We start from the raw sequence: 23,148 nt of genomic DNA on the forward strand, positions 1-23,148 counted from the left end.
CACAGGCAGAACAAAATGTTCCAGGTTGAGTGGACAACGTGCTATTCCCTGTTTCAGCACTAGGGGGCAGCCTGCAGACTCACTGTCCAGGAAAGGTTTCAAGGCAAACCAGTATTTTCCAGTTGAACAAGGGACAGTGTAAGGTCAACAGGTCTGAAGTTAGTGCTAAAACAAAGGCTTCTGGAGATGTATTTTGTGATGGGAAGATTCTGATATGTTTCTTGAAAGGTAAAGACTCATTTAAAATCATCTTCCCACCTTCCTAGGCAAAGGCCAAGAGGAAGCAAGATTTTTGCAGTAAATCAAGAGCAGGGACCTCAACAAAGGCAAATCTTAGCTTAGATAATGCAATAATCTAATCACATTACCTGATATTCCTGTCTAAGGTTCCTGATCATTCAAATGACTAAGTTATCAATGAGAATTACTTCAGGATTCTAAGGGTATAAATTAAGTTCTGGATGAATCAGACATCCAGACTCACGGGCTGTGAAAACCTCACTACCTTCTCAAAACCTCTTATATTAATTATCTAGAATGTCTGAAATATCAAGGCAGGCTTCTGTTTTTAACTTAAATATGAATGCACAACAGCCTGCTGTTCCACAGACTACACTCAGGTCACAGAAACTGTCCAAGCATCCTTGGGTCATCTGCAGGTTGTCCTGAGTGGTGAGGAGCCTGCCTGTGCCAAAGAGCCATGAGGAATAATAAGAGCAGCACAAAGTGAATCACTAATTGTGGTTCTAAACCTCACATTTTTAACAAAAAAAAAAGGGGGGGGTAGGGGAGTAATATTTTTAACAGTGAAACATGCATAAAGACCAGATTATATAAAACCTGACCAGATTATATAAAAACAATACTGATCATTTATTTTCATTGCATATTATCTCCAGCCAGTAGGTGTCAGTGGCAGAGGAGATTTGCTTGAATAAAAAACAAAGGAGATAGAGGGAGAGGGAGAAGAAGAGGGAGAGAGAAAGAGAAAGAGAGAGAGAGAGAGAGAGAGAGAGAGAGAGGGAAAGGCACACATGACAAAGGGGAGGGGGAGAGAATGAGGGACTAAGAGGGAGGGAGGAGGGAAAAGGCAGGAAACAGGCAGAGGGGAGGTTGTGAATCAACTACCTTCGACTAGGGCCTCATCTATTTTATCACTGGTTCTTAGCTTCTGAAATACTAAAATAATCATGCTCACAACTATTCCACATCCTAATGGAATTACCCCCAGCAGCTCCTCAGGAGGTAAATGAACCTCTGAGATTCAAAGGCAATGACTAGAGTCAGGTCAAAGGAAGGAAAGGAGTCCTCATTAGGTATCCAAGTAATGTTCTAGAAAATCATTACAGGAGGTGCGAACTTCATCCAGAAAGTGACCATGCTAGAAGGTACAATGTAGATTATTCCTGTCCAGCTACAGTCACTGTAGAATTGGTGATTAGTCAAGGTAAGGGTGCTAAACAAGGCTGAGCACGGGTCTTGTTGCCACGTTTGAAAATTAACAGGTCCTATTAATTAAAATTAAATTTGTCACATAAATAGGGAATCTCAATAAAATTCTTATCTTAAATTTCTTTTTAGCATTAAGATTAACATAGTTTATCCTCTCCTTGTTTCAAAGGAAATTTTTCTTAGTGATATTTAAGAGGAACAGTAATAACGATAAATTTAACTGAAGAAATAAAATTGGAGTTCTATAAAACTACAGAAACGACAACATTTTAGCAAGCATGGAAATGAAAAGTTGAAAAAGAATCAGGAATCTTCTACTTACAAAATTTGAAAAGACAGAATTCTTAGCTGAACTTTAAAACACCGACAGTAATAGGTCTCAATCAAATTAACTTATAAACAGGTAGAAGCAGATAAATTAACTCATAAGCACAACATCAAAGAACTATCAGAAATATCTGAAAAGTTTTTATTAAAAAAGTTAGTTACCATGGACGAAGCAACTCTAAGGCATCTGTAAATCTGTTACTTAGAAATAAATTCAAGGCCATTGCACATTCTTCTAAGCCACTCTTGAGATCCACCTTGGCTGACGATGAACTGAAGATCAAGAAACAAATACACTGAATTTCATTGTTTTTCTATTAGTAAGTTGTCCAAGTGAGGTATGCAGGGCAGGGAGCCAGGGAGGGACAAAGAGCTAAGGACCGCCAACCCCAAACCATGTGCATGGTCTAAATCCTATCACCTTCCATGCCTATTCAACGTGGCTGACAACTTGGCACACCTACCCCTCATCATGCAACTAAGCCCCACTTTTCCATCATGCACCAGATGCCATGACACCTTCCTGGAGACCATTATGCGCACAGCAGCCCCACCCCAAACCCTGCCTCTTTTGAATCACTCAATCAGGCCCTGCCTGCAGTACCCTTTACCCTATAAAAAGTAAGACCCCAGGGCCAGTGTTGTAGCATAAAAAACTCCTGCCCAGAACCAGTGCTTGTTGAAAATATCCAACATGGCTGTTGGCCATGTTCTCACTATCACCTATGCCTATTATAATATTATAATAAAATTATCATGCCTAACACTCCCATCATGCACCTGATGCCATGATACTTCTGAGAGTTCCTTAAAAGGCCAGAAATTGGGCAGTCACCAAATCACTGGAAATCCCTATCCTTTCCTGGAAAACTCTACCCAAGCACCAGCTCCTATGCTGGTAGATCACATATAGGGTTGACCTCAAATTCCATAGGTGGCAACCTACTCTGGAATGTTCACTTTGCTTTGCTAATAAGCCGCATTCCTCTGCTAACCTTTATGTCTTGTCCTAGAATTCTATCATGTATGGCAGATGAGAACCTGGAACCCTTGCCCAACCTCCTCCCCAGCTAACAGGCTGATTTGGCAAACAAAAATCTTAACAAAATAAACTTGAAAAGTTGAGTTTTCATGCCACATACCGTTTAAACTCATTGTGTGAAGCATGAAAGCAAAATCTCACTTCAGCTATTCATCTATCAGAAATAAGCTCTGAAGGCAACCCAAGCAACTACGCTCTGCTCCCAGGTCTCCTTAGGGGTCCTGCGGTTACACAGATCTTAGCTAATGCTGCACCAACTCAGAGCAGCCTGGCTGACCTCCCCCCCCCGCCCCCCCCCCAAAAAAACCTCACTGCTTTCTCTCCATACCACCCATTATCATCCAAAAGTTTCTTGTGCATGTAAAGTACTTATGGACATATTGTCAAGGAGGTGGTTTCAGTCACTGCTGTCCCACCAGTGCCTGCAACAGTACCTAGAACATAGCACATGCTGAATAAATGATGACTAGAGGGGTGAGTGGGTGGCACTGCTCTGTAGAGAGAGAGAATCTGCTTAGAATTTAAGGTACCTCTCCCCTCGGGTATAGCAGACCTGAAACAAGCTCTTAACAGAGGGGCAGCAGCCAGAGAGCTAGACACTGCTTTCCAGGGAATGAAGAGTTCAAACGAGAATGCCACAAGTTTATAGGTAGGACTTTACAAGGAAGTTGCTTAATATCTTCCATTATCAGTCCATCACCAGCTTCCATCAGTATCACCTCCTGAACATCTCCTGATTTGTCCTATTTCTCTCCCTCCACCTAGTCCCAGTTAGCTCTCATGTGCTGCCCGGAGTCCCCAGGTCCCTATCTCCCTATCTCCACTACCTACCCTGCCATCAAATCTTTACCTGGAATTCATTCAACTTTTTAAAAATTTATTAATTAACCAATTAATTTGAAAGACAGAATGACAGAGACAGCAGAGGAAGGGGGAGAGACAAAGAGAGAGAGAGAGAGATCTTTCATCTGCTGGTTCACTTCACAAATGCCTGAAACAGCCAAGGCTGAGTAAGGCCAAAGCCAGGAACCAGGAATTCCATCCAGGCCTCCCACATGAGTGGCAGGGGGCCAAGCACTTGGAGCATCATCTGCTGACTACCTAGGTGCATTAGCAGGAAGCTGGATTGGAAGCAAAGCAACCAGAACTGAAATCAAGACTCCAATATGGGATGCCAGCATTACAGGTACTGGTTTAACCCACTGTGCCACAATGTTGCCTCTCATTCAACTTGTAAAAGAAATGTAAAGTTGTCAGAATCAAAATGGAGTCCCTATGTCAACACTAATAAAAATAAATAAAGCCAGGGGATTATGATGGAAGTGTTCTTGCAAGTAATTGCCTCATAGAAACTCTTACAAAAGACTCTGCCAGATCCACAACAATACAAAGAAGCCACCACAGCTTTATATAAAAAGTAGTTCCACAAGGACATCTGCCCAGTAACTCTGTTCAACCTTACACTGATGTCACCCTGGTTATTAATCATTGAGTACAATGACTGAAATGCTTCAAAACATCTGATGTAATCCTCATTATTTTTGCCTTTAAAAACTTCTCCTTGCCTCAATCCCTTTGAATTCACTCCTAATTTACTATGGCATGTGTGTTCCCTTTGCATTGGTCTTCTTTTCACAAATACATATCAGCATTCTTTGAAGAAAACCTAATTTTTTACATTGCAAAATTAATGTTTCTGGAGTGCTAAATATATGCCAGGCACCCTTCTAGGTGCCAGCAATACCGCAATGAACAAGACACAGGATTAAAGGCTCTCAAGGAGCTTGTATTCTACTAGGGAAGGAAAGGCAGACTTGTACAAGTAGACCAATAACAAAATCACCCCAGCTTGGGATAAGAAGTCTGGGGCGGAACCTGGCTAGGAAGGGATGGGTGCATAGAGGTCCAATGTTAATGAACAGTCATGAAAAGCTCTCCAAAAGGTGGCACCTGAGTGCAGTACAGTGGAGCCACCATGGGCATCTCCAAGCTGGGAATGAGGCAACTAAGGCAGAGAGCAGGGGGAAATAAGAACAGAACACAAGTAACCAAAACCACCAGTGGGAGAGAAGATAGATTTTATTCTAAGAACAAAGAAACACACTGGCTCAGAAATCCTCACTCCCTTTCTCATGGCCCCTTCCCTTTAACTATGTATTAGATTTTCCACTCTTACTTGCCACCTGTTCTCTCTAAGGTTACAGCTCTTCCTTTATTACCAGGAAATGGACTAAGAATAGATACCAGTCCCCTTGCCAAACAAGCCATCACCTCTGCATCTCAGCTGGCCACACCGCAGTGTGGGAGGATATATTACACCTGTGTATTTCACCTGCTCCAGCTCAGAGATAAACAAAGGGGGATTCAGCACCTGCACACAAGGCAAATTCAACCTTTATGAGTGATTTACCATGCAGTTCACCTGGAACTGCCACCATCAACCCCTTCAGAATGGCTGTGCTACCACATATTCTGCAAGGAGTGGGAGAGCAACTCTGATCTTGGCCAGTCCTTCTCAAGCATCTCTCAAAGGCTCTCGCTCCTCTTCCATCACTTCCGATCTGAATTCCGAAACACACTCCTGACTACTCCTGACTATTCCTTCTTTCTGTTTCTCAAACTGCAGTGTGCATTAGACTCACCTGGAGGGCTTGCTAAGCAGACTGCTGGATGCCACTCTCAGTCTGCCTCAGTAAGCCTGGGGTGGGCCCAATAAGTACCCAGATCATATTAATGCTGCTTTAATTCACCTTGGATACCATTCTCAGACTGCTCTTCTCTTCCCAAAACAGATGATCATCTTACCACCTCCTCAGATTAAGAACCCAGACTGGCTGCCATACATGCCATAGAAAGCTGGACCTCTTCACCTCTCCATGCCCTGGAATTCTGGCCCCACTGCACCTGTCCAAACAGACTGGTGTGGTGAGCAAGGCTATTTTACAACAGCCAAGTATCTAGCAAGAAGCTCATCAACGTGGCACACCCTTCAAGCCTAGTGGGATGGAAGGAAAAGTTCCTGCGCTGAAATCGGAAGTCAACAGTGCCCTTCTCTTGCCCAATGACCTTCAGAAGTTGTGTATCTTGCCTGAGTCCCTTGCCTCATCTTTGACGTGCCCCAGTGTCCTCCCAGTGGGACCTGTGACTGAGGAGGAACACATCAGGTTAAGATGCTTTAGTTCCCGGGCAGCTTAATCATGCAAGAACCACACCCACACACTTCCTGTCCACATCTAAGCTTGGCTCCACACCCAACCATCCCTGCAATACGTGCTGGTTGTGCACGTGACTGTGAAGACTGCCGATTAAAACCCAGAGCAGGAATTTTTATTGTTTAGTTTTCTGGAAGAAAAAAGCTACGGAATCTGCAGATAAACTTAACACACCACGTCCACCCCTTCTCCTCTCACATAAGAGCTTCGAGAGAATTGGCACTGACTCTTCTCCTTCCCCACCAGCCGCTTACCTTCCACCACCAAAACCTGGCTCCTGCCCCAATTCCTGACGCCCTCCTCGCTGGGTCTCTGAGGACCCAGCTTCAAAACAAAAGGATGGATACTTCCCACCCCATACTGGAGCAGACATCTTTGCAAGCCCTGGCTCTGCTGCCCCGACTCCATAACTCAGCCCTCCCCAAACCCTCTGTGGCCACCATCTCCTCCGGTCTTCCTCCCTCACACATGCATCTCTGTAGCTCCTGCTCCTCCACTGTCTGTGTTCCTGAAGGTTCCTCCCTCCCATCGCTCTCTGCTCGTTCGGTTTGCTCTCTCTGGGAAACAGCAGTTGCTGTTCATGGCTTCAGTAACTACACACATGCTAAAGATGTGTTGTCTACAGATCCAGCCCCTTGCTCTCTGTGAGCGCTATGCCCTCATTGATTTCTGGCTTCTGTAATTTCTATTTATGTTATTAGAGCTTTCAACTTCACATTATAAATAATTGATGGATTAGTTACCTAGGAAACCATCACATGACTTGGAGAATAAGTATGAGACGCAATGCTTCTTTCTGAAGAAAACTCAGACTTCCACAAGCGGGGACAAAAGGTAATGTGGAAGTGTAAATGTCTTAACTTCATTTCCATTCTTCAACCCTTTCTGTCTGTCGTGAGGGTACAGCCCTAAGGCACGCTGCCAAACACATGAGTATCACAAACACACTCGCAAGTAGCTAAATTTCAAATGCAAAATCCAAAATGCTGTCTGCCTTTAGAAGTTTAACAAACCCAAAAGGACTAGGGAAAGTACTTTTTTGTGGTATAAAACTGCCTTAACAGAGTTGCTTTAGTAACTCATAAAGAAACAAAGAAAATTTCAAAAATCAATTCTAAAATGGGCTGGATGGTACGGTAATTAAACAAATATGATATTGCATGAAAATATCTAATTGAAAAGAAGAATGATATAGTATCTTAAGCTTAAAAGGCAGATTATTAAACAGAATACTTAATATGATACCAATGGGGGGCTGGCACTGTGGAGTAGCAGGTAAGCCGCCACCTGCAGGGCCAGCATCCCATATGGGCACCGGTTTGTGTCCCGGCTGCTCCACTTCCAATCCAGCTCTCTGCTGTGGCCTGGGAAAGCAGTGGAGGATGGCCCAAGTGCGTAGGCCCCTGCACCCACGTGAGAGACCCAGAAGAAGCTCCTGGCTTCAGATCAGGCATCTGGGGAGTGAACCAGCAGATGGAAGACCTCTCTCTGTGTCTCTACCTCTCTCTGTAACTCTGTCTTTCAAATAAATAAAAATAAATCTTAAAAAAAAAAAAAAAAAGAGGGGGTGGTGGTGGGAATTTAACCTAGCAGTTTAAGATGCCAGTTAGGACACCCTCCACTCTACATGGGAGTACCCGGTTCCTGTCCCTGGCTCTGGCTCCTCCACTCAACATGGGAGTACCCGGTTCCTATTCCTGGCTCCAGCTCCTCCACTCTACATGGGAGTACCCGGTTCCTGTCCCTGGCTCCGGCTCCTCCACTCTACATGGGAGTACCCGGTTCCTGTCCCTGGCTCTGGCTCCTCCACTCAACATGGGAGTACCCGGTTCCTATTCCTGGCTCTGGCTCCTGATTCCAGACTCTTGCTAATGCAGACCCTGGGAGGCAGTGGTGATGGTTCAAGCAACTGGGTTCCTGCCACCCACCTGGGAGACCTGGACTGAATTTCCGGCTCTGGCCCCAGCCTGGGCTCTGCTGCAATGAGCATTTTTCCTTCCTTTCCTCCCCCTCTCTCGGTTGTCTGCCTCTCAAATTGACAAAAATTATTTTTTCAAAAATAATAATATCTTAAAAATAATATCTTAAAAAATTTTTAAGATAAAAGATTCAAAAGGGAGTCGTGTCCCCAAAGCTGAATTTAGTTTTGTTTCTGCTCTTAATGTAACACTGGTTCGCACAGCAGCTGCTGCTCTCCTTTCTCTAATCTGCAAATGGTACTGCACCTGCCTTGGCCTCTCCCTCCCCACTGGTGTGTCAAGTACAAAGCACTGTGTCCACCAGGATCACCTTCCCCCAAAGAATGGGCTATTGTCCCCTGGTGCCCTGGGAGTGCCCCCACCACCGCCTCCTGACCTGCTCCCTTGAGAGCCTCCGAGCTGTCTGGATGTGCATCTTGTATCGTAGGATGCAAAGTGAAGGTTGCTTGTTGCCATATCGGAGTGAGGTGAAGATCTGTTAATGAAAAAGGCAGAGTGAGGCAGTTATTTCTTTGTACAGCAAGGAAAGACCACACAAATACAAGCCCATAACACGAGCCCTCCAGCAATTCTGTACAACTCAATTTTATGTCTTACCAATGTTGGAAATCAAGGAACACAAGTCTGTCATTGTGCTTGGAGCACTTCTGAAGGGCACTGCCACGAAATAACTCACTTCTGTTTTTTTCTTTGTACACAAAACATGAACTGACATACTCAGATATATCCTTCTAGATCTCCTCCCAAGTAAACCTATACATATTTAATTTAAATTGTATTAAAGATAATTGTTATATATGTTTCACTAAAAAGGAATATTATATTTATATTTACCCATTTCCTCTCAACAAACACAGTTGCTTTATCCTAGTGTTTGCCCAGCATTCCACTGCAGGAAAGTATTGTACTTTACTTCCTGTCCCTCATTGCTGGGCACAGCAGTTGCCCCCATGTTTTTGTTTTTATAAGCTACGATAATGTGCCCCTTACCCATCTGGCCTGATTATTTCTTGAAGGTAAGTTCCCAAAATCAAAGTCATGCATTTTATAAGTTATTTTGGTTCTAATAAACTGCCTGATTCCCCATTTCATGTGCACCATGGAGAGCTGAAAAGTGACACAGAGGTGAACGTTCATGTGGTTTACAGAATCATAGATCCAGATGCACTATGACACAAACCAAGGTGGGCAGAGCCACTCCAAGAAAGAAACTTGCAGAAAGATTTTTACAGTAAGTCCTGTGTGGTATTATAATAAAATTGCCAAGCTCCTCCCACATCCATTCATCTAAACAGTGCACATCGCATAAAAAAGAGCTGGAGTCATTAACGGAAGAGGCACAGAAAGCGGTCCTGTCTATTCCTTTGGGGATTTCTTTTTTTTTCTTTCTTTCTTTTTTTAGTTCTAAGACATGCAATGCTCTCAGTTGAGCTTAACTATATCCCACCTTTCAGACGTTCCAATGCCCTGTAATATATAATGCATTCAGCATTTCAGCATTCATCTTATCTCGGAGACTGTCAAGTTCCATAAATTTTATACATCAGGAAGGGGCAATCAATGTTTTCCTTGCAAAGAGGGTTGGGCACAGGGTAGTGGGAGAGAAGAAAATTCCTCGGGCCGGCATTGTGGCACAGCAGGTAAAGCCATCCAATGCTGGAATCCCATGTGGGCGCAGGTTTGAGTCCCGGCTGCTCTATTTCCCATCCAGTTCCCTGCTAATGTGCCTGGGAAAGCAGTGAAGAATGCCCCAAGTGCTTGGGCTCCCTGAAACCACGTGGGAGACCCAAATGAAGCTTCTGGCTCCAGGCTTTGTCCTGGCCCAGCTCAGGGGCAGTGAACTGGGGCGGTGAACCAATGGATGGAAAATCTCTCTCTGTCTCTTCCTCTCTCACTCTCCATAAATCTGCCTTTCAGATAAACAACGTAAATCTTCAAAGACGGAAAGAAAACTGGCCGGCGCCGCGGCTCACTAGGCTAATCCTCCGCCTTGCGGCGCCGGCACACCGGGTTCTAGTCCCGGTCGGGGTGCCGAATTCTGTCCCGGTTGCCCCTCTTCCAGTCCAGCTCTCTGCTGTGGCCAGGGAGTGCAGTGGAGGATGGCCCAAGTGCTTGGGCCCTGCACCCCATGGGAGACCAGGAGAAGTACCTGGCTCCTGCCATCGGATCAGCGTGGTGCGCCGGCTGCAGCGTGCCAGCCGTGGTGGCCATTGGAGGGTGAACCAATGGCCAAAGGAAGACCTTTCTCTCTGTCTCTCTCTCTCACTGTCCACTCTGCCTGTCAAGAAAGGGGAGGGGAGGGGAGGGGAGGGGAGGGGAGGGGAGGGGAGGGGAGGGCAGGGGAGGGAGAAAACTCCGCAGAGGAGGGTAAGTGTCCTTTGAAAGCAGGTTACCTTCCACCACAAAACATTTCACTAGGAGGACAGAAGGGGCACTTACATAAGCAAGACCCCAGGGAAGTGACTTGTCAACTGTGTATCAGCAGAGAAAGGATGCCACAGATTAAACAGGCTGTCTACCCTTTTGAACTACTCTGCCCATCTGCTGTCTTAAAGACTCATTAGTGAGGGCTGGAAACACAGGGGTCTCTGGAATGTATTGGGAAAACACCCCCATTCATTGCTGACCTTTGGCTTTAACCATAAGATTCTCATCAATGTTATCACAGTTTCCCTTAAAGTTTGGTTGTGAGGGGGTACTAAAAGCTTCCTTCTACAGAGATCATATAAATTTTACCTGTTAAATAAACCATATGCCATTATTTTTATGGGTAAATTTGTAGATTTACTTCTAATTAGAGTATACGACACAAGACAGTGCATTGCATTTTTTAATAATCTTTTGCAATTTTTACCAAGATCATTTTTCACCACTGTTTTTCAAGAAAGATGATTTTTTAAAATTGTAATTAATTTATTGATTTTATTTGAAAGAAACATGCCAGAGAGAGAGACTTTCCAAACGCTAGCTTATTCCTCAAATAACCTCACTAGCCAGGGCTGCACCAGGCCAAAGCCAGGAACCCTGATGTCAACCTAAGTCTCCCATGTGTGTGACAGGGACTCAAGTACTTGAGCCATCACGTGCTGCCACATAGGGTGCATGTTAGCAGGAAGCTGGACTGGAAGTAGAAACCAGGTCTCCCATGTGAGATGCAGAAATCTCAAGTAGTGCCCTAATTGCCCACCAGAAACCTGCCCTGCCCAAGCTCGCTTTGAAAGGCCCACATCTTTCCCCCAACGGTTTGATACACCGTACTTATAAAACACTAAGTATAAACACACGTATACTGTGCCAGGCAAATATTACACATTCCAAAGTGCTGCAACAATTAACTGGGAGGCCATTAGACTAAGCCAACTCCAGCACCTCAGATTCTTTGGTAAGCAAACCAAAACTCTGCTCAATGTAAACATTCAAAGGACACTTAAATATAATCAATCAGAAACCGCCAACTAACCTGGACGTAGGGCCTTCTCGCTTTGACCAAGCAAATATTTGTCTGGCTCCTTCAAACATGTCATACGAGTTTCCCCTTTATGCCCTGTTTGCAGAACAGTGCTGCCTGATTCATGAATCACTGCATGCTCCAGGAAACCCATCAAAATTACAATGTGCCGAAGCTTATCTTTTAACACGAGCTATAATTATAGAGCTTTATCTGGCACAATAGACAGGAATTTAGCAGAACGTAATAATCATTAATAAGATATTTTTAGATTTTATTCATTATAAAATTTAAATTAGATCCTTTATGCTTTTATACACATACATGTACATGAAATTCCAGGAATTCAACAGAATTTTTAGATTTATAGTAACATGATAATAAACACATTCCGCCACAAACTGACTTTGTTTTCAACAGTGTTTTTAGGTACAGACTTAACATTCGTTTGAACTACTGTCTTCTTCTTCATTAAGCACCTATTTTCTAGAAGCAGGCTTTTAGCCTAGCAGTTAAGATGCCTGCATTCCACCTCTGAGTGCTGGGTTTGGCTCCCAGCCCCAGCTTCCTGATGATGCAGACACAGCAAGGCAGCTCCACTCGGCCATTGCAGGAATTCGGAAAGTAAACCAGCAGACAGGAGCACGTGTTCTCTGTCCCTGTCTCTCAAATGAATAAAGCTTTTAAAAACTTTATTTTCTCATTCTTTGTAAGCAATGTTTCAATGTCCCGGCTGCTCCACTTCCGATCCAGCTCTCTGCTATGGCCTGGGAAAGCAGTGGAAGGTGTCCCAAGTCCCTGGGGCCCTGCACCCATGAGGGAGACCTGGAAGCTCCTGGCTCCTGGCTTCGGATTGAGGCAGCTCTAGCTGGTGCAGCCATCCGGGGAGTGAACCAGCAGATGGAAAACTTTCTTTCTCTGCCTCTGCCTCTCTGTAACTCTGCCTTTCAAATAAATAATATAAATTTAAAAAAAAATAAATGTTGCAAAAACACAGAGAAAATGGAAGAGCACACACACACACAAGTATACATAAAGCCCATTTTTGAGTATGGTGTGAATAAAATTTAGCTTTTTCCCATATAGGTATACAAGGACTAACATCCTTTAGCTATTTGTTAGCTTGAAAATAAGGCAAGAGCAAGTCTGCGTGTCTTTCTCAGGTTAACCTGGAGCACTGCCTAATAGTGCTTCATTCTCTAGGGGATCTAACTCTTGACTTGCTCTTTACTGCTAAGGTCTTATTCTGTAAAATTATGTGCTAACTTGGAGATTGTTTTGATCAGGGAGATATGCAAATAATTTATCTGGTAAGGTTACAGTTTTATTATCTTGCAGATTAACCAGTTTTATACATGACAAATCTAACATTTTTTTGCCAGTTCCCAAAGGCTCTCAGCCAGTTTTACTGTCTTGCTGATTCACTGATAAATACATCTGTGACATGATTCCATGATTATTGTACATCAGCAAGCTGCATTACAGGGCAATCTCTAACACAGAGCAAGTGTGCACATGTGCACAGGCCTGTTTCTGGGCATTCTGTTCCACTCTCAAATTCACCTCTTTCTGTGCCACACGCACAATTTTCATTATTTGGCTTTCTAACGCCTGTATGCCAATGGGGGCAAGTCCTCTACTTTATTAAATGCTCTTTTTCTTTTTTGGGGAAGGGGGAAGGCTCATTACACCTTAATTCTTACTTATGAATTTCAGAATCAGTCATTATAAGGTTATAAGAACATCATGACATTATTAGAGAAATCTGCAGAGAACTGCTGTCTACAATATTGTACCTTCACAACCATACACCATACATGATTCAGGTATTTTCTCTTTCAATAAAGGTCTTTAATGTATGAATACTTCACTTAGGTACATATATCCCTGCAAAACTGCCATGCAAGATCTTCACACTGCTCCCATTTCAGACTCTGGATCACCAAAGTAAGCACAGTTATTTAAAAAAATTAATTGAATAAAATCACTTGTTTCACTCCAAAGAATAATTTAGATATTATACCCAGATGTTTCAAGAAATGTATTTTTAACTAGTAAAAAATATTGATCGTAAGTTGATGGAGGCTAATGAAAATAATATACCATATACCAATTACAGATATTACTATGCTAGAAAATATGCCCTTGTTTTGTCCTATTTCTATTGCTCTAATTTTTTTTATTTATTTGACAGGTAGAGTTATAGACAGTGAGAGAGAGAGACAGAGAGAAAGGTCTTCCTTCCATTGGTTCAACCCCCAAATGGCCGTTACAGCCGGCGCTGCACCAATCCAAAGCCAGGAGCCAGGTGCTTCTCCCTGGTCTCCCACACAGCTGCAGGGCCCAAGCACCTGGGCCATCCTCCACTGCCCTTCTGGGCTGCAACAGAGAGACGGACTGGAAGAGGAGCAACCGGGACTAGAACCCAGTGCCCATATGGGATGATGGTGCTGCAGGAGGAGGATTAACCAAGTGAGCCACGGCACCGGCCGCACTCTAATTTTTAAAAGTCTTCTTTTCTTTTCTTTTTTTTTTTTTTACTTCTTTACATTTTATTTGAAACGCAGAGACAGATGGAGAGGGATCCTCCATCTGCTTGTTTACTCCCCAAATGCCCTCAATAGCTAGAGCTAGGCAAAGCCAAAGCCAGAAGCCTAGAACTCAAACCAGGTTTCCCATATATGTAGCACCATCATCTGCTACCTCCCTGGAGGCACATTAGTAGGAAGCTGGAATCAGAAGCAGAGGAGCCAGGACTCAAACCAGGCACTTGGATATGGGATGAGGTCGTCCCAAGTGGTGCTCTAACCACTGAACCAAACACCTGCCCCAAAAGTTATTAAACAGCCTTATTAAAGTATAATTCACAGACCATAAAATTCACCCACTTAAAAAATATAACCAAATTTTTCAGTATATTCACAAAGAAATATAACTATCGCCACAATCTAAGTTTAGAGCTTTTTTAAAAAAAAAAAAAAAAAAGCTTTATTTATTTACTTGAGAGGCAGAGTTACAGACAGAGAGAGGGAAAGACAGAGAAAGAGAGGTCTTCCATCCACTGGTTCACTCCCTAGATGGCTGTAATGGCAAGAACTGGGCCAATCTGAAGCCAGAAGCCAGGAGTCCCCTCTGGGTCTCGGGTGCAGGAGCCCTAGCACTCTGGCCATCCTCTACTACTTTCCCAGACTATCAGCAGAAAGCTGGATCAGAAGAGGAGCAGCTGGGACTTGAGCCTACATCCATATAGGATGCCAGTGAACTCACTACACCATAGCACTGGCCCTAACTTTAGCACATTGTCATCGATATGTATCAACCCATTGGCAGTCACTCCTCATTCCTCCTACCATCTCTAGTACTAGGCAATTACTAATCTGTTTTCTGTGTGTATTGATTGGCCTGTTCTGGACACTTCATATCTTCAGAATCATATAATATGTGGTCTTTCATAACTGGCTTTTTTCACTTAGTTTTGAAGGTTATTCTTTGTTGTAACATCTTACATGACCTCATTCATTTTTTTAAAAGATTTATTTATTTATTTGAAAGGGTTACACAGAGAGAGGAGAGGCCGAGAGAGAGAGAGAGAGAGTCTTCCATCCGATGGTTCACTCCCCAGTTGGCTGCAACAGCTGGAGCTGCACCGATCTGAAGCCAGGAGCTGGGTGCTTCTTCCGGTCTCCCACGCGGGTGCAGGGGCCCAAGGACTTGGGCCATCTTGTACTGCTTTCCCAGGCCATAGCAGAGAGCTGGATTGGAAGTGGAGCAGCCGGGACTAGAACCAGTGCCCACAAGGGATGCTGGTGCTTCAGGCCAGGGTGTTAACCCACTGCACCACAGCGTCAGCCCCAGACCTCATTCATTTTTATTACCAAATAATATTCCACCTCATAGCCATACCACATTTTGTTTATTATTTCATTTGTTGATGTATATGGATTATTTCTACTTTTTGGCCCTTCTGAATAATACCATTAACATGTGTATACAAGTTCTTATGTGGACATTTTCATTTCTCTTGGGTATATGCTTAGGACTGGAATTCTGAAACCATATGGTATTTCTTTTTCACACTTTAAAGAAATGCCAGACTGTTTTCCAAAGTGGCTATATGATTTTGTTTTTCCATCAATAATGCATGACCGCTCCAATTCCTCTACAACTTGGCTAATACATATTATTGTCCATTTTGGTGGGTGTGGTGATGCCTCATTGTGGTTTTGACTTGTATTTGTCAAATGACTAATAATACCATAAATGCTTTAGGTACTTATTGGCCATTTGTCTATCTTTGGAGAAGTGTCTATTAAGATTATTTTACCATTTTTTAAATTTTTTTAAGATGTGTTTATTTATTTGAAAGCCATAGTTACAGAGAGGGAGGGAGATGGGGAAAGAAGGAGAGAGGGAGAGAGAGGGAAAGAGGGAGGGAACAAAGGAGGGAGGAAGAGAAAGAGAGAGAGAGAGACCCTTCATCTGCTGGTTTACTCCCCAAATGGTCATAACAGCCAGGGACGGACCAGGTCAAAGCTAGGAGTCAGGAGCTTCTTCCAGGTCTCCCATATGGGTACAGGGGCCCAAGGACTTGAGCCATCTTCTACTGCTTTCCCAGGTGCATTAGCAGGGAGCTGGATCAGAAGTGGAGCAGCCAGGACTTGAACCTGCGTCCATATGGGATGGCGGCACTGCAGCACTCACTGTGCCACAGCACCAGCCCCTATTTTACCATTTTAAATTAATTAACGTCTTTTTATTATTGACCTGAATATTGTTCTACTTTTTAATCACTAAGTAGAACTATTTTACAAATGAAAAGTTTATGGCTATTTTTCTTCATACTTTTCCCCTAATTCACATTATAATTGGTAAAACCAATTTAAATTTAATTTCCTCAAGAAATCCAATACCATGTGCTATATTCCTGAACAATGAGATAAAAGCTAGCCTATTTAAAAAAGGGAAAAACTGAAATAAAACGTCAAAAATTACTATAAATGCATTTACTGTTCTTCAGGCTTTTTCTTGTATTTTTCACTTTTATTGTTGAGAGGCAGAGAGACAGAGACAGGCAGAGTCCCATCAGCTGATTCACTCCCAAATGCCCGCAATGACTGGGGCTGCACCAGGCTGAAGCCAGGAGCCAGAAACCCAACCAAGGTCTCCCACATGGGTGGCAGGGACCAACGACCAGCCATCATCTGCTCCCTCCCAGCATGCATAAGCAGGAAGCTGGAACTGCAAGCAGAGGCAGCACTCAAACCCATGCATTCAGACACGGAATACAATAGCTGGCCAAATGCCCACCACAGCCAGCTCTTTCATCAAAGCTAAAATCCCTCCTCAGAGGAGGAAAGCAGTGAGCGTAGATAGAGCAACTGATATGCTTTGGGAGGCACCATGTATAAGATCAGCAATCTGAATGGTGTCCTCCAAAGCAAGGAAATGCTGGCTTCTGATGCCCTCTGGACACATACTGCTTTATGTTATTAGCCATTAGCTACATGGACAAAAATGCACCAGCCCAAATTCTGCCCAATGGATGACTCCTTCAAACAGCCATTCTCGTGGCCCATGCTACTCGGGATGAGAAAGTAAAAACAGCCCAGAAATCAACAGATACTCCCCGAACATCATTTTACTGTTGTCCTCAATCCGTTTTCTTGTCTGTCACCAGTGCTATCAAAATCAAAGGAGCATAATTTCAACTTTTTCTCCCTGCCTTGGCTCTTTCTTTTAGAAGGAACAAGTAAAAAGATGAAAAAGGCCAAAGAGCAAGCACAAACCAAAGCTGTCATTGGTCTATTCAACAAGAAAGTGATGGACTGAAACACTGGATAATCTCACCCTAACTGTGCTTAATCAACCATAACTGTGAACCTTAATAGTATCCGTGGGGCTTCTGATTTTTAGATTCTTTGTGCTATTCTATTTTTTTTTAAATTTAAAAAAATGATTACTCACAATTTTAATCTTCAGGGGAAGATTCAATATACATGTATATTTTGAACAATTTAAGTTCAAATTCATAAAGAAAATATTCAAGTAAGAATTTAAAGAAACTGATTATTCTTTTTATAGCATACATAGCTCAAAACAAACAGTTCTCCTAAAACATATGTAAAAACAGCATAATTTATTATTTTTAGCCCTTTCCATGTGAAGAAATCAGAATACATCACTTTCCAATGTGTTTCTAAGTTATTTTAGTACTTTTAGAAATCTTGCAAATTTTCACCACTTTGAAAAACATATCTTTTAAAAATATTTAATTAAAATTTTTAGGATAAAGATATATAATGTGGCAACATGCTAGTGAAAAGCTGTAAATTATTTGCAAGCTAATTTATGAATGCAATAGACCATTAGCCCCAATGCAACTTCAGCTATATTGATAGAAGCTCAGCAACCAGAATGAGGAAAACAATAGTCTTCCCTGAGTTCTTTTAATTCTTTCCCTTTTAAAAATAATTGTCTCTTTGCCAGAAAGCAGAACTATATCACAGCACCTGGTATAGTGCCTTGCCAAGTAGAAATCTGCAATAACATTGTTCCAATTGATTAAACAGACAAGCAAAGGAGCAAAGCAAGGACAATACCACTCTCCTACAAGCAGGCCAGCCACACCTGGCCTATCTGATGTCCCAGATAGATTGTCATAAGATCTTTGGTAGACATCGGTTGAAAGGCCCACATCCCAGACTGGAGTGTCTACGTTTGAGTCCAGCTCCAATCCCAATTCCAGCTTCTTGCCAGTACAGATCCTGGGAAGTGCAGGGAAGTGCAGGGATGACGCAAGTGGCTGGGTTCCTGCCACCCACGCAGGAGGCCCGGGGTGAGTTTCTTTCTCCTCATCCTGGCCATTGTGGGCATTTTGGTAGTAAACTTGTCTGTCTCTGCATCTCTGCTACTCAAATAAATGAATGAATGAAAGTTAAAATTTAAGAAACAGGAGACTAGCTGAGAAATGTAACAAAGGCCAAAAGCCAAAGAGAGAAAGCACTCAAAGACAGTTTAACAAAAGGAAGTGTTCAGCAAGTGAAGACGTTTAACTTGGCAGAAAAAAGAAGGCTAAGAAAAGCAAAGAATATGAAGCTCCCTGGTTCAACTGGAATATTCTGATTCATCCTCCCAGACCACCATCTCTGGAGCTGAATCCTACCCTGCAATGACTGAGAAAACACACATTACAATGTGATTAGTGATTATATGGGACAGAATCCTAAGTCAAATAAGGAAAAACTTTAAAACTAGATTAAAGGTATTCAGAAGTTCTAGGTACTATTCTTGTACTTTTTCTATAAGCTTGAAGTTGTTACAAGAATTTTTTTTTTTTTTTTTAGTTTTTATTTTAAGGCAGAACAATAGAGATACAGAGAGAAAGATCTTCCAACCATTGCTTCAGTCCCCCAATGCCCTCAAAAGCTAAGGCTAGGCCAGACATTAGCCAGGAGCTCCATGCTTGTCTCCCACGTGGGTGGGCAGGGCCCAAGCACTTGAGCTACCATGGTTGCCTCCCAGGATATGTTAGCAGGAAGCTGAGTGGGAAACACACAGAGCAGAGCAGACTCAAACCAGCACTTCGATACTAGACACGAGCACCCCTAGAAGCAGCTTAACCCAACACACCACAACACCTGCCCCCACAGTAAGTGTTTTTTGTTTGTTTGTTTAAGATAGCTTAGTGGTGAGATGACCTTGCCACAAAAAGGCAAGGATGGATATAAAATAGGAGGGGCCACACAACCTCAGGCCCCCGTGGACCAGCTGGTGCCATGCCAAGCCCTCGCGTCTTGGGCACACTACAGTGAGCAGTCACAGGGGCAGGGCAGCAGGGACAGCCAGTGCAAACACAACAGGATGAGACTCTCCCCCCCAGACCAGTGTTTGCTCCTATACTATTTCTTCCTGCGCCCAACCTCATCGGGGACGGAAGAGAGAGTAGGGGACCTTTGAGAAGGGAGATATAGGCCTGATGCAGAGATTAAATGTTTATTTCACAGAGCATTTACTCCTTCCACAGCTCTCAGAAACCTGCGTCACTCCAACAGGGACAGCTTAAAATCTGAACAGATGATACCATCACTGACATCTTAATGTTTTTTCCTGTGCTCACACATGAGAGTTCCAGAGTAAAGGGAGAACACGTAGAAGGAATAAAGGTTTCTTTTCCTATAAATAACAAAGCACAACCCAGACTTTACTCACCAAGAAAATGGAAAGCAAGGCTTGCTGTCTCTTTCAAAAAAAAAAAAAAAAAAAAGAAAAGAAAAAGAAAAAGAAAAAATAAAGAAACTCCCCTCCACGGTCCACAGAAGCCACCTTCCTTGCCCAGTCACAGGAAATTACTAACAGATTTAGAGCAAAACCAGAGGCTGTGTCTTTCCAAATTCCTTTCTTAGGCAACGTAAAGCACACTCCTTCCCCATTATTTAAAATAAGTAACCATGGAATGTTAGACTGGCAAGCCACAGGGATGTCTCCTGTTTCATTCTGCTGGTTTTCTTTGCTGATTTTTTTTTTTTTTTATTAAACCACACCCCCCAAATCTCTTCCCAGGTGGAGGAAAAACTTCATACCTAGTCTATTCATTGCCCTTTTCCCAGCACACCCCTGTGGTGTGATGCAGGAGAAAGCAAGCTGGGACATAGGACTCAATGCTAAGTTCCTGTCACAAACACAGTGTGGGTATGGTTCTTAGGTAAGGGCCTCGGTGTGTCCCTATCGGCAAAGCAAGCCCAGGAGGGAGCCCAGTACTTGCCCTGCCTACATGGCAGGGATACTGTGAAGAAGAGACGTGGTCCACTTGGTAACATCACTTCTTAAATGGAAATATCACACACTGGAAGCAAACGTAAGTGGTGCTGATGTTATTAAAAGAGTTAAGTGATGGGAGCCAATAACTTCCCATTACAGAGGCCATTACATTGCTGCTACTCAGCAGTCCCACTGGCTGTCTCCTGTGGCCACGGAGGAGAGGCCGCATCAGTAGCATTTTGCCATTTTCATTCTGTCACTCCCAGCAGGGATGTGGCTATTTTCAGAACGCAGAGCAAATGCAGGTTTCAGCATGATAAGGATTGGAGGTGGGTGTGGAGGGGGACAGTTTATCATTTCTTTTAAAACATCGCATCCTAGGGGCTGGAGCTCTGGTGAGGCAGGTTAAGCTGCTGCCTGCAATGTCAGCATCCTATTGGGTGCCGTTTCAAGTCCCAGCTACCCACTTCTGAACCAGCCCTGTGCTAATGAACCTAGGTAAAGCAGTGGAAGATGGCCCACGTGCTTGGGGCCCTGACACCCATATGTGAGACTCAGATGAAACCCTTTGCTCCTGGCTTCGGGCTGGCCCAAACCTGGCCATTGCAGCCATTGGGGGCTGAACCAGAGGACAGAAGATGGATCACTTCTCTGTATCTCTTTGAAATAAATATATACATCTTAAAAAAAAAAAAAAAAACAGCCTAAAACAAAAGTCAAAGTTTTCTCAGGCTAGCCAGTCCATCTCTCCTCTGGGTTCTTTGGTTGGAGTTTACAATTCATTACAGCATGAGTACTGGTCTACCATACAGTTGTGCGGAGTAGCTGATGAGCTGTGTAAGGCCAGGAACTGTCTGTCTTTGCTCAGAGATGCACAATGACTGTTTGATGACTGAATGGCAATTTTACTGATTCTGTTAGCACTGCTGTGTCAAATACAGTCTGTTCCTTGACATTTTATGTCAAATAGATGTAGGTCATGGAAAATACCCATGCGACCTTCATCTCCAAACAAGTAGCTTTCAATAAATACCAGGGCTTTTCCCACAAACATCTATTAGTATAAAAACAAATAAAACAGAAGGAGAAGCACATAAGTACACAATTAGACCCCAGAGGTGAATTTTCTTCAACCCTTCAATATGTGACTGTTTTCAAGTGAATGTGGCTGTAATTATTTAGTTTGGGGTATCAAACAGTCATACAACATGGTTTTGCTATACAGGGATGTTATTGCTTTAGGAAGAACAACAACAACAACAAAAGAAAAAAAAAAAAAACTCTAAGGTTTAATGGCAAACAAAAGCTATGTTAGGTCCTGGTTTGCTAGATCACAGGAAAGCTCAAGTTCTGCCCCAGCTATGACCTGAGAAGACAGTCCTACAGCCTCAAACACAAAAGAAATTCAAGATTTGTCCCATGCTTTCCTGCTTTTTAAAATGCAGTCACCTGTAATGACCTTAAAGAAATTATTCAAGAGCCTGCTAATCTAAAATAAACACCAAAGAAATCCACTCATACCACTTGAATGGTTGCTAAGGAGGTTCACACCAGTGGACTGATGAACTATTTAAAAGAGTAAGTGAATGAAATTCACATCGAACTTGCATTCTGTTTGTCTTCCTCATTTAAGCACCTAAGTCTCTCTGGCTGTCAGTGACTGTGTAGAATAACACGGTAAAGTGACTTCTTACCTGGTTAAGTTACCAGGGCCATAAGACATTTCTGTTAACGTCTTGATGTTAGTCTAGAGGGACGTGGCTAATAACCACAAGCCTGTCCTGTCCCATGTTGTGTTTACCATATCCTGAGTGAGGACACAGTAAACATTCTTACTGTGTACACAGATGACACAGTTGCAGGATGCTTAATTCATATGAAGGATAAACAGAGTCAAGATTCAAATAATCTTAGAGAGTCCTACTAGGAGGAATTTAGGAAGAACAAAACTGTTACTTTCAGGATAACCATTGAGCAAATACAAGTGAAGAGACCCACCTTAGCAAGAGTGCCAGTGTAACTCTTAGGGTTTTCATTGACTGCTTTCAAAATGTGCCGAGGGCCCGCACTGTGGCACAGCAGGTAAAACCGCCGCCTGCAATGCCGGCATCCCATATGGGCGCCAGTTTGAGTCCCAGCTGCTCCACTTCTGATCCAGCTCTCTGCTACAGCCTGGGAAAGCAGTAGAAGACGGCCCAAGTCCTTGGGCCCCTGCACCCATGAGGGAGACCCAGAAGAAGCTCCAGGCTCCTGGTTTTGGATAGGCACAGCTCTGGCCGTTGTGGCCATCTGGGGAGTGAGCCTTTGGGGAGTGAACCAGTGGATGGAAGACCTCTCTTTCCCTCTCTGCCTCTGCCTCTCTGTAACTCTGCCTTTCAAATAAATAAATAAACAAATCTTTGAAAAAAGAAATATGTTGTGGCTGGGGTGGGGAGCTTGACTTGAGGATTAATAATTTGTCAAGTGGATACATTAAGGATGGCTACAAATTCTTTGTCACCCTTCCCAAGAAGAAGTGGGGTCTGTGGTCCCTCGCCTTGATCTGAGTTGGTCTCTGTGACTACTGGACCAATCCAACATTTGTTTTAGTTGAGGCGTCCAAGTCTTATGGACAAGCAGCTTCTATTTCCTGTCACTCGAATACCTAAAGCTTGGGACCACACTGCTATGCTGTGAGGAAGCTTAAGCACACGGGAAGAGGAACTAAGCTCTGTCCAAAAGTTTCAGCTACGTTCCCAGTCAACAACTCGTCCTGTCTAGCAAGGTAAATGTTCCATCAAGGACCTACAGCCTGAGCCACTTCTGGTGATTCCAAGAGAGCAGAGATGAGCCATCCCCTCTGGATCATGCCTAAACTGCAGATCCTTAAGCAAATAATCATTGCTGTTTTAAGCCTGCAAAGTCCTGTGATGACCTGTCACACAGGTATTG

The 23,148-nt window shown here is 43.3% G+C and overlaps 1 protein-coding gene across 4 annotated transcripts in view; it reads right to left on the reverse strand.

Moving 5' to 3' along the window:
* The window catches only part of TTC39B (tetratricopeptide repeat domain 39B), a 146,389-nt gene that overhangs the window by 53,996 nt on the left and 69,245 nt on the right, over window positions 1–23,148 (reverse strand). For all 4 annotated transcript variants that reach the window (XM_070052366.1, XM_008254654.4, XM_051845482.2 and 1 more), the window contains 2 exons: window positions 8,389–8,487; window positions 1,942–2,052 (listed from right to left, as the gene is read on the reverse strand). In XM_070052366.1, coding sequence (XP_069908467.1) covers window positions 1,942–2,052; window positions 8,389–8,487 — 210 coding nt within the window. The remainder of the gene's footprint in view (window positions 1–1,941; window positions 2,053–8,388; window positions 8,488–23,148) is intronic.

The sequence above is a fragment of the Oryctolagus cuniculus genome, chromosome 1, assembly GCF_964237555.1.
Source record: "Oryctolagus cuniculus chromosome 1, mOryCun1.1, whole genome shotgun sequence".
In the NCBI taxonomy this organism is placed as follows: Eukaryota; Metazoa; Chordata; class Mammalia; order Lagomorpha; family Leporidae; genus Oryctolagus; species Oryctolagus cuniculus.